At 40.3% G+C, this 11951-nt stretch overlaps 1 protein-coding gene across 2 annotated transcripts; it reads left to right on the forward strand.

Annotated features, from left to right (window-relative positions):
- Nucleotides 1-529: 529 nt before the first annotated feature.
- LOC146610293 (myosin light polypeptide 6) lies at nt 530-8858 on the forward strand. Of its 2 annotated transcripts, none has more exons than XM_085345503.1 (6): nt 530-700; nt 4156-4183; nt 6247-6390; nt 6493-6666; nt 6883-6960; nt 8562-8858. In XM_085345503.1, the coding sequence occupies exons 1-6, from the start codon at nt 530-532 to the stop codon at nt 8588-8590; spliced, it is 624 nt and encodes a 207-aa protein (XP_085201629.1). In that variant the 3' UTR covers nt 8591-8858. The 2 variants fall into 2 exon arrangements, with proteins under 2 accessions (XP_085201629.1, XP_085201630.1); XM_085345504.1 differs by lacking the exon at nt 4156-4183 and adding an exon at nt 4433-4460.
- Nucleotides 8859-11951: the final 3093 nt, after the last annotated feature.

Here is an 11951-nt window from a genome sequence, read left to right on the forward strand (position 1 = left end):
TCTGTCTGGTGTACAGCCTGTCTGGGAGATACTTCAGTACCCCTACAGCCCAATCAATGACTATTCATAGTACCTTATGCACTTGTCAGAATTCACTGAACTATGCATATTCTAGACTCTTGGTTCAGGAAATGTAAGCTTTTTAATGCTTTGCATCTGTTTCTAGGCATTTATAGCACAAACTAGCACCCAATCCTCTCTCTCTTCTCTCCCTCTCACACACACACACTCTTCTGACCCAAATAAATGAAGTCAGAGGAGGATGGTGATTTCTATATTTGGCCCTTCTTTACTTTACACCCTCACTTTCATCTCCACTCCTCCTACGCTTTGCTTCACTAATTCACCTCTGCCTCATCCACCTGCCAGTCCCTGAGCATCATCAGCATCATAAATCTGATCTCCTCCCCCCTCTCCTCAACAGGATACACCCAACTTACTTCATAGCTTGAAATTTTTTCTCTCAGCGCCATACTGGCTGCTAGTGCAGAGATCTGACACTCAGTGTAACTCTACCAGGACATCAGGAATGTCTCCAAAAAGAGAACCCTCCATTAAGAAGTCTCCCTCATCAGTGACCCAACCCAGACTCGGTCCTCCGTATCCCTGCATGCCTTCAGCTCCTGCAACTCCAAAACCGGAGCAAAAGCCTAGGATGCTCCGTCCCTCTGATTCACCTTTTGATCCCAGTACTTTGGAGGTGAGTGGGTCGTCTGCAGTACATATTTTTGTAACAGAGCTTATGTGGGGCATTCATAAAGTATGACTAAAGTATGAGTCGCATCTAGCCAGTCTAGTTTTACACCCAGTATGTCATTAATGCCTCTTAGAAAACAGATTAAAGCTCAGTGAAAGATACATAATAGTGGTCTCTTATGAAATTTATTCCAAATAATATCTCTAATTATTTGCAAAGTAGCTTCTTTTAATTGTGCAGCTAATTAAAAAGACCAAGAGAGAATCTAAGTTAATCAAAGAAATGGGACAGTAACAGCAGCACTGGTTGTCAGTCAGTGAGTGGCCCCCTTAGAGACAGTTTCCTGTCACAGCATGTGCTATTTCTGTCATCAGAAGGATAATTCAAATTCGTTGCCTGTATCTCAAAACCCACACAAGAGTGATTTCTACAAAAAGAAAGTTAAGACCATTGAAATTCAAAGTGAGCAAACTCTTATTTTTTTTCTAGATAAAGTAATGAGATTAAAACAAAAGAATAGACCTTCTCATACTTCTCTGATGTTTTGCAGTTATTGTATCCAAAGATCTTTAAACATTTACTTCATAGCTTACCCTCAAAAGTTAAATAAGGCAATAAGTTCTTCTGTCAAAAGATCATGAGATCATTTAGAAAGTGACATTATTTTACTTTGCATTAATTTCATTGTTCACAATTATCTGCATCCACTATTCTGGCACAGTGGCATACACTCACTGAGCACTTTATTGATTTATTATTTGCTAATGTGTAATCAGCAAGCACATGGCAGCAACTAAAGGCATTTAGGCTTATAGACATCGTCAGCACAACCTGCTGAATTTCAAGGTGATTAGTATTAGTATATAGACTTTTAATGTGCTTTGAGGCAATAGGATGGCAAGACTGGTTGTTACCCAAACCTTTGTTACAACCGAGGCACGTAGAACAGCATCTCTGAATGCAAAAGCTATGGAACCCTGATGTAGATCACCACAGCAGCAGAAGACCGCACCGAGGGCCACTCCTACCAGAGAAGAACAGGGAACTGAGGTTACCATTCACACAGGCTCACCAACATTGGATAACACAAGATTGGAAAAACTACACCTGGTATGATGAGTCTTGATTTCTGCCTCAACATTTGAACAGTAAGGGTCAGAATAACGTGAAAGCACTGATCCGTCCTGCTTTGTAGCAACAGTTCAGGCTGCTGGTGGTGGTGGTATAATGGTGTGGGGGATATTTTCTTGGCAATCTGGATCCCACAGCCTACCTGAGTATTACAGATGATCATGCCTTTATTTAGGGTATCCATCTTCTGATGGCTGATTCCAACAGAATAACACACTATATCACAAAGCTCAGAACATCTCAGACAGTGATGACATGACATGGCAGTGAGTTTACTGCACTCAAATGGCCTCCACTGTCACCAGATATCATTCTAACAGAGTACCTTTGGTAAGTAGCAAAATGGAAAATTTGCATCATGGATGTGAAGCTGATAAATTTCCAGCAAATGCCTGCTGACGTGTCAAAATGAGGAATGTTTCCAGCACATTTCTGAATTTATGTCACAAAGAATTAAGGCTGCTCTGAAGAAAAAGGAGGGTCTAACCCAGGACTTGTAAGATGTATCAAATAAAGCGGCCAGTGAGTGTATACCAGCTGCAGTGTGTGTTTAACACTACACTTTAACTGTCAGCTGTAAAATACCCAGCCACCAGTTGTGTCCTTCTGGCATTACAAGATTAATGTTAAAAAGGTTTGCATGTGTTAAACAAATATAAACCAGTATTGCAGCAGGATGTTTGAATACTTTTGAATGTCATTGCTTTATGGGGATTTTAGTCCTTTCAGGGGCGCGCTGATATAAAAACCTCAGTGGATATAGGAATTTAGTTAACCTCGACCACTTGTTAAAAACATTTGAATCAAAATCATGTGGGCTTGTAATGTTAAAAGGTTAAAAGCAGGAATAGGCAATCATTCTTAATTTAAAAAATGTATTTATATGTGCAGTAATATAGCTTAGCTTGGTTTGTGCCCCAGCTTTTGCTGCCATCCTCATATGCTTTAAGTGTTGCCACTGCATGCACTGTTTTATAGAGTGAGACTGCCCCATTTAGCTGGTGAGGATATGTGGGCCATGTTAAGTTACCCACTTCACAGACATGACAAGAAGCCTGGCCGCCATCTAGGAAATAAAAAAAGGTCTTTGGCCTATAAAGTGATATGACATCAGTCCATGATCTTACTATACTCAAAAAATCCATCTTTCCTGGATGGCCAGACACCCACAACACTAATGCAGGTCCCTTAGCTCAATCACGCAAGTGTTTTTTGTTATATAACATCCTTAAAATAATTTCTTTTAAAAGGGGTCTAGTGGCTCATTGATTAATGATCGACTTAAATAATTAACTCCTTTAAGTTTAATCTCAGTCAAAAATTCATTTCCAATTCTATGCTCATGCAAGATGTTGCTCCTGTAAAAATTTGCAGAGTAGATAGCTGAAACAAGGTTTGTCCAACTTCACAGTGCATGCGGGACAGAGGGCTTGCCACAAAATATGGCTTGAAGAAAATGTGGCTTAAACACAGCCTGCAAACCCAGCAGCAGACATCATTACATCATTACATCATCACAATAGCATCATTCTTCCTAATCTGAAAATCAAATTTAAAAAAAAATCTATATTTTAATTAATGGACATTTGTGAATAACGTTACCATAACCATAAAGGAAAGGACAGGCCGACCATCATAATCCACTTTTAGCCTAAAATCAGGTTTAAGGCCTAAGCCGTTTATTCCATTTACTTGTCACCTTAATCATAAAACGAAGGCTCCATATCCATGTATTGTAAATCACATACCATACCTTCAGCTTTGTTTCTATATATGGAGCGCGGCAGCTGCCGAGACGTCAGTTCCTGCGTCCTGTGCGTGATGACGTACGCCTGCTTGGTTTTTCTCACCCCACCTTCCACTCGACCCGTCACATTCTTTGGTTTGCCGTCGTCTCGGACACACCTTAGCCGACACAGCCATGGTGGGTTTTTTCCCCTCATTCACATCTTAGCATTACCGCAGTTGTTATGCAGTTAGATATTATTTTCAGTCTTTTAACAAAATGGCCGAACTTTGCAGAGATGTTAAGATGAACTTGAATATCCGAATTGGACCGCTGGGCGCAAGCGGAAGTGCAACTTTAGATAAGCTAGCACTAGCTTGAATGGCGGATAAAGTTAACAATTATACGACTTGTCGACTAATGTAATGACTGGGTTTAGGTTAAGCATTAGTGAATGTGGTAACGGTGGGAAATGTTATCTGCAAGTTCAGGCAATCTAAATAACTGTAAAGTATTTCACAGATCCTTTGATGTAAACGCGAGCGAGCTTTGCACAGCTTTAAGGAACCATTTTCATGTAGCCTAATTTCTTTTTAAACAGTCTGACTTCTCAGAAGATCAAATCCTCGGTGAGTCTTGCTTTTGTGTTGTGGCATGTCCATCGTATTTCTCCTGTTTGGTGTTCTTTCACTCGTGCTTTTTCCAGATGACACTTTGCCCTGTACCTCCACTATCATCCTGCTCTAAGTCCTCCGTCCGCCACAGCAGCAGTAGCAGTCGTGGCCTTAGACCTAAGTTTTCCTTCTGTTTCTCCTTTTTTATATTTTCGTACTGTTTCATCACTTTTTTTCCACTTGCAACTGCTTGTCCTTTTCCAGATTGAATTTAACCTGGATCAGATTCATGGTAAGTCATTGTAAAGGGGACGCCTTACACTAAACTGATGGCCATCTCGGAGTGTTTTAGGGTGTGATCTGCATGTCGGTTGTGGAGCCAAGTCTGTCGTAAATGTGTACGATAGCCGCTTTGCACTGGTGTTTGGTACGTCAAAGTCAGCCATAGTTGCACATAATGTTGTACTACTCACCGGCCTTGATGTGTGTTGCAGTTTTATTTTGGTTTATTTTATTTTGAAAGAAGTTTTGAAAAGCCAATCATGGCCAGAGTCCATATTTGCTCTCACAAGTCTTGTTCTGTTAGAGCGCAGGCTTTCCCGCTTTTGTCAGTGTACCATAAACTTTGCCTGCTATCTTCCAAATAGCTCATCTCCACTCTGCCCATTTTTGGTGCTGGATAAAGTGGTGGATGGGTTTTGTCCTAGGGCTGGTTTGTTTAATCATAGCTGACATAATAGGCCAGAGCTACTCTCACTCTCCTCCTCCTTCTCTCCACTCCTCTAATAACCAAATATGGTGCTGGGAAAAGTGCTCGCAGGCGAGAAAGGAAGAGAGACATTCCTCAGAACAGGGGGAAAAAAACTACACAACAGTGCCTACGCCTTTTTTTTTTTTTGTTTGTTTGTTTTGGGGGGGGGACTTTTTCTATAACATTAGAAACTGCCTGCTGTTGTGTAATCATGCTCCGTGTCTCCCTGATTGCTGGAGCTTAGGCAAGCATTTATTTCACTGTTTGACACTAGAATGGCTGATTTTTCGATCATTGACAGTTGATAAAGCTGACTCCACTTGAGCAGCAACAAAGATGCTCAATACTTTTTAATGTAAAGGCTTAAGAAGGTTTAGATGCCTCAGAGGTTTATTAACTGTTCATTAGTAGTATACAATATTAATATGTGGAGTTGCCAAACAGTGATGGTGTTAAATGAAGCTCCTCCGATCATTGGCAAGAAAATGCTACCTCCAAGACTATTGTGCTAGATGGCCTTTTGTGTCTGATCAAAGCTAAAAGGGTGTCCAAAAGTTATTAGAGGTTGTTAGAGGTGATACTAGATCAGCATGAAGCTTAACTGAAACTGTTATTCGATTAACATTTTTGCAGCGGTTGGCTGAATTGAGTTTTTGTTGCATTTGTTTTCTAGTAAAATTACTAAGCACGTCACTGCCTGTTAGAGAGATTTGCCTGCTTTTGATGCCTTGTATTAATACAGGTTTGAGTCTTTTTAACCTTTGTTTAAGAATGAACACAACTTGTGAAATAGTTTAGGTGGGAAATGCACAAACCCTTAACATGCAGGCATTAACTGCAGTAAATCGACTGTAACTGTAGTAAAGAGTTTTTGAGGAAGTGATGGTTGCAGTATCATCAGATGGTGTGCAGATGGTGTTTTGTTTTTTTGTTGTTGTTTTTTTTTTTTTTTTTTAACTTTGCACCACACTTTACCAAAGATTCATTTGTGTAAAGTGTAAGTTTTCGCAATATGATCAGTTATCTTAGCGAGACTGGCTAACATTTTCATGCGTTGAGTGTCATACAAAAGCTGGGCAGGTTTGTCAGTTCGGTGCTTTGCATCCTGTCTGTTTTGCCAGATAACTTGTAAGTTTATAATTTAGTCTTAATCAGGATCTTTCTTTAGTCTGCTTGTTCTCTTGTTCTTTTCCAATCCGTTGCTTTTCTGCTTTCATTTCCAGTTCATTTCCTATCTCTTTATCATTTCTGCTCATACTCATGAACATCTCGTCTTAAATAATTCATGTTCATACTTTAATTTATCACGTGTCTGTGTGTCCTGCAGAGTTTAAGGAGGCATTCCTGCTGTTCGACAGGACAGGAGATGGGAAGATCAGCTACAGCCAGTGTGGAGATGTCATGCGGGCCCTGGGGCAAAATCCGGTTAACGCCGAGGTGCTCAAAGTCCTGGGCAACCCCAAGTCTGAGGGTGAGGGAACAAGATTGAACGTACTGGGTGTTACATACAGCAGTGACAAAAGGGAATCTTCTCTGACACAGGCCTGCCTTATTTATTTTTACTTTTTTGCAGAGATGAACACCAAAATGCTCGACTTCGAGCAGTTCCTGCCCATGTTCCAGGCCATTGCTAAGAATAAAGATCAGGGGACGATGGAGGATTTCGTGGAGGGACTCCGTGTCTTTGACAAGGAGGGCAACGGCACAGTAATGGGAGCAGAACTACGTCATGTCCTCACCACGTTAGGCAAGCTATATTGTTATCATTTCTTAATAGCTATTCAAATGGAAATGTAGGACTCTGTTGGGATCACACTACTTACATTGATTTCAAGTTCCAGAAGCGTATTGTTCCTGAAATTGGTATACAAATTGATATCCAGGGAATTGCAAATGTATTTTTATCTTTCCAACATTTTAATTTGTAAGTTTTAAATTACTTCTGTTATGTTCCATTTATCAGGTGAGAAAATGACAGAGGAGGAAGTAGAGACGCTCTTGGCAGGACACGAAGATGCAAATGGGTGCATCAATTACGAAGGTGAGAGCTGATGATATAAAAGGTCAAGATGGGATGCTGGCTACAATTAAGCTAATGCAACAGGATGTCATCATCTCAACTCATCTCAAAATTCATGCATGGCATTCATTGTGTGTAGGCTATGCTGACTTCAGTTATTGTGCATTTTCTGAAAAGTCAATTGAATGTAGCTTAAAGTTATGTATGTGTGAGTTTGGCGTCCATTTCACTGAGCCTTTTGAAAGGGGTAAAAGTAAAGTGTCACATAGACATAAATGTGCTATTAAACATATCAAGTGTTCATATGGATCTGAAGGAATGCAAACGTTCCTGTGCTTCAGCGTAAACGTAACCCTGCAAAATTCCTTCCTGTGACCCTTCAGGGGGCTCCGTATCATTCATGTTGGCGTCTTCTAATACCTGTTCTTACCTCTTCTGTTTAATGGACTTCTGTAAGAGGCTCTGTTTAAATGTCAGCGTCTGACAGTGTGTTAATGTTCTTCTTCCACAGCGTTTGTTCGTCACATCATGTCAGGCTGAGGGCCGGTACGGGCATTGTATACCATTGGATAGCACCTCCAGGCTTTCCTGCTTTTAGTTTCCAGATAATCCAGCTGCATTAGGCCATCCTAACGCTAGTCAGCTTTAGTTGCGCTGTTTGTATTGGTAAATTGGGACAGTGCGCTGTTGCTAAGTAGATTTGACCCATAGATGTATGTGGGAAAGCCTGGTGGTCTTCCTCGTTTCTACTTGAGGCTCTGACCCATGTGTAGCCTCCTGCTCTTCTGTCCCTCTCTCTCCTGCAGCCCTCTGTCTTGGCCCCTGGCCTGCAGCATGGCCCTCTGCATGTGTCTATGACTCCCCCCTATATTTATGGGGATATGGTGGACACACAGGGAAGAGACTGGTCTCATTCAGGAAAAGCCCGGTGGCCATGAAGCGAAGGCATTCGAACTGACTGGTGTGGTGGTGTGGTTATGTTGCAGCTCTTCTAATCTCGTTTGCATGTCACTGGTGCTATTAAACAGGCCTTTACTATACTGGTGTCAGAGGTACTGGTCTTTTCACAGATGCAACACACATATAAGATGTACCTTTTCAGATAGTCATGTTTTACATTTTTAGATGGTATAGTCACCAGCTTTGGGAGAGTGGACCAGTCCCTTTTTCTACTAACAAGAGAATCGCAATGAGTCGCTCCTGTGCTGACTGTTTCTTTCCTCTGTATTACTGGAAACTGAATTTGTAGCTGGCCGTCTCTCAACTGGACTGTAGCTCCCTTGACCTTCTTCGCTTTTCTCTTCTTCTCAGCTAGAGGAAAGCATACAACGAGGATGGCTTCTCTAACCAGCTCTTTTTGGATCTTAGATTGCCAGTTGCTTTGGCTCAATAGGAGGTTGAGGTGATTTCACCTCTTTCTCTCATCCCTGCCTCTTCAACCCTTCTTTTGCTCTGGGCGAGCAGAATGTGGAGAGATCTGCCTCCAAATGCAGCATCTCCCACCCAGGCTCAGCAAAGCCGGATGAGGAGGGGACATTACCTCCACATGCTGTAGTTGGAGGGGGTCTCTATAAAAACTGATACCATGAAACTCACACTTCTCTTTTATTTCTCCTTTACAGAACTGGTCAGAATGGTTATGAGCGGGTGAAGACGAAGAGCAACCCACTTTTTTCTCTTTTTTTTTTTTTTTCATGTACCCCCTTTTTCCATTTAGCTTCTTTCCATGAGTTATTACTCCATCTTTAATTTAAGAAGTGCCTTTACATTCCTCACAAAAGATCCAGGTTTTGCTTCCAGGCCTTTTCACCTGTGTGACCAACTTTTATTCATTTTGGTTTATATTACCTGCAGCAGCATTTCATCATGTAAGAAAACATAAATCATTATGCAATAACTTCTGATTATTATAATTTTTTTAGATATACTGTCACCAACCTGCTGTGTCATTGCTAAGACTTGCTACGGCTGAATAAAAGTGTTTCTGACTGTACGGTAAACCAGTGTATTTAAAGCCATACTAAGGCAGAAAAAAGTTTTCTGTGTTTAGAATTCAAACAGATTTTGTTGCTGCATTTAAATAAATGTTTTCTGAGAACCCATGTGGTTGTTTTGTTTGATTTAGTATGATACAGTGAAAGATATTTTGCTGTATTGATCTTCTTTATTTGTGGGGGGGTTTCTGCTGACACAAGAGGGCAGTATTACTGCTGATATCTGTCTTGCTTGAGCCTTCAGTGCAGAAAGCTGCTCTATTCTGCTCCCTTATTCACATGGGGGCACCACAGCGTATAGCTGCACACATTCAATTTTGATTTTTGCACCAGATGCCCTTCCTGGTGCAATCCCCAAGGGATTTTTGTATCCCAGAATCGAACCAATGATCTTTCACTTCTTAAGCAAATGTGTAAACAACTACACTTGCATTGGTTGACTGTCAGAATTTACGGTTTATACCAAAGACATGCCTTCAAAAGCCCTTTTTGCTGACTTGAGCCAAATTAGAATTATTGTACAGGAGTTTGTTTCCGGTGACACTAGTTTCTAATGTAGGATCTCATCTGTTTGCAGCAGCTGTTTAGAAACATTAAAAGTTTTGTTTTTTATATTTCTTCTGGCCATGCTGTAAATTTTCAGAGAAATGAGGAAATGACAAAGCACAGACATGAGCAGTAGAGGGCTGTTTGGTGGCTTCCTGACCTTTTCTTCACTTTCCTCACAAGCAGCCACAACTATTTCCCCTCATTAGACACTACAGCTATTGGAGTGTGGAGCTCGTGTGTGGGGGGTAAGGTTCAGGAGGGTGTCATAGTCCAGTGCTGAATAGGTTGTCCACTAATTACTCGGTGTGTGTGTATGTGTGTGGTCGATGGAAGTCAAGGCTATTGATTATTTTAATCCTCCTATTTGTGAGTCTGTGATCCTTGTGGCTCTGCATTCGACAGGGGAATCACTAATGGGCCTCAGCACAGCCTGTCTCAGACCTCTCCCCGTCCAATTAACTTTCAACTGGAATCTGCCAGGAGAGAGAGCCGGGGGCTGGGCCCAGGCGCGGTGCGGCTACATCCTCCTTTTTCTGCTCAGGAGCAACAGATTCACCAAATCCTTTACGTCTAGACTGTCTTCAGCTCTCTACTGTAATTAGATACTTCACTTTCAGCCAGTGATCTAAGAAAAATTCAAGATGCGTTCTCTTCAACATGGAGATGATGTCTCCTTCTTACTGGTTTAAAAAGTGATGAAGTGCCTACTCTAAAAAGCTACTGGTCCTGAATGTGGGGAAATTATTCACAGAAACAAGATTTGGGAATTTGTGTGCAAACTTTATTTTTACAGCACATTTGGGCCTTCTTGTGAACTTTAAAAACATTTTGTGCAATGCACCAATAATTATGCATCATCTGAAATATTGCCCACCTTTTTTAATCTTGATCATTTCATGTGTAATATCAGACTTTATTGATTATTAATAAACATAAAGGTGGTTAGTAGTTTGCACAGATTTTTGTGGTGAAATTAAAAGCTACTGATCCACTTAGATAACTTTTAAAAAAGCCCTGGAATCCCAATTACTTTAATTCTTTATGTGATTAAAAAGAGATCGCATATTCTTTTTAATATGATTTTGGTGCTTGTAGGTAAGAAAAAACACCAGGGCTGAGATTTTCAGTCTTTCAATCAATAGACAGAAAATTCCAAAACTAATCACTCGAGTAATTTCTGAGGCAAAAATGCACTAGTTCCAGCTTTTCAAATTTGAGCGTGCATTGCTGCTGGACAAAAATAAGACATGAAATGATGCGTCTTTAGGAAATTTCGATGGGTTTCAATGTTTTTTTTCTTGGGTTGAGAATATAAACAGTAATGAAAATAACCGTGAGTTTGATTTATCAAATATTTGAGGTGAATGAGTGAGGGAATTTGGTAAACATGTTTACAATAGCATTGTACCTTAATTATAAATAATGTGTCCTGATATTTCATGATAGTCTCACATAAAGAGACCAAAGGGTATAAGTGTGTGGGACTGGCATTGCTTATTTTGCATGGACTCAAATATTGTTTGCATAATAAAATTATTATCTTCCTTACAGGGACAAAAATCTAGTGTCCAAAATGTAAATAATTAAGTTTTACACTTAAAGGTTAAGGTTTGGGTTAGGTGAGGAACAGAGTGTCTGTGTGAGAGAGTGAGATTTGGAGGGAGGAAGGGAAAGAGAGAACGAAAGAGCCGAGTATGACATCCATAAAATCACTGAGCTGCAAGAAGTAAATTCAGATTTCAGCCAATATTTGCAAAGACAACAGTTGTATATTTTCGTTAATGGTGAGCTTTGTGTCAAAAGCATAATAGATAATTGTCAAGACCAGTTTGGATTGTTTGCACAGCTGATTCTACATTTAAATGTATACATTACCTGCATGTAGTGGAGCCTTTTATAAGCTGAGGTCAATATTGTCAAATATTTGTTTGTGTCTTAGTGTCTTAACATATATTGGAAATCCACACTGAAGCAGGCTGCCATTTCGATTTTGACTATAGGTCCACGGAGTCATGTCATCTACTCAATTCAAGTCAGTCCAGCTGGTCAATTCAAATAAAAATAAAAAGGTCGTGTGCGTGTTTATGAGTGTAGGTGCCTATATTTAGCACTGACCTTCACCATGCCAAAACAACATGCAAGAACACAGAAAGTGTAGGTATAGATATTTTTAATAGCAACTGTCAGCTCAAATGTTTCAATATACTTCATAGCCCATCCCAAAATGACTCTTTTACATATGGTGATTCTTTGACAAGGTATCTCAGACATGGCAGTGTAATTCTAGTAAGGTGTGAAATGTACAACCTTTAATGAAAATAAAACACTGGACTTGTCAATGTTTCACCTCCCCAGTATCTTACATGATTTATATATCCACTCACACATATTAACATGCCCACGTACTCACATACACGCACGTGCTCTCAAACACACACAATATAATGCACTTGGCAATTAAAATTTCAG

The sequence above is a fragment of the Diplotaxodon limnothrissa genome, linkage group LG20, assembly GCF_057381915.1.
Source record: "Diplotaxodon limnothrissa isolate DT_005_m linkage group LG20, D_limnothrissa_male_GT1.1, whole genome shotgun sequence".
Classification (NCBI taxonomy): Eukaryota; Metazoa; Chordata; class Actinopteri; order Cichliformes; family Cichlidae; genus Diplotaxodon; species Diplotaxodon limnothrissa.

Coding starts and splice junctions, on each gene's coding strand:
- LOC146610293 (XM_085345503.1), top strand. CDS start 530: ATGTCTCCAAAAAGAGAACCCTCCATTAAGAAGTCTCCCTCATCAGTG. Junction 701..4,155: donor TTGATCCCAGTACTTTGGAG/GTGAGTGGGTCG, acceptor CTTTTTAAACAG/TCTGACTTCTCAGAAGATCA. Junction 6,961..8,561: donor TGGGTGCATCAATTACGAAG/GTGAGAGCTGAT, acceptor TCTCCTTTACAG/AACTGGTCAGAATGGTTATG.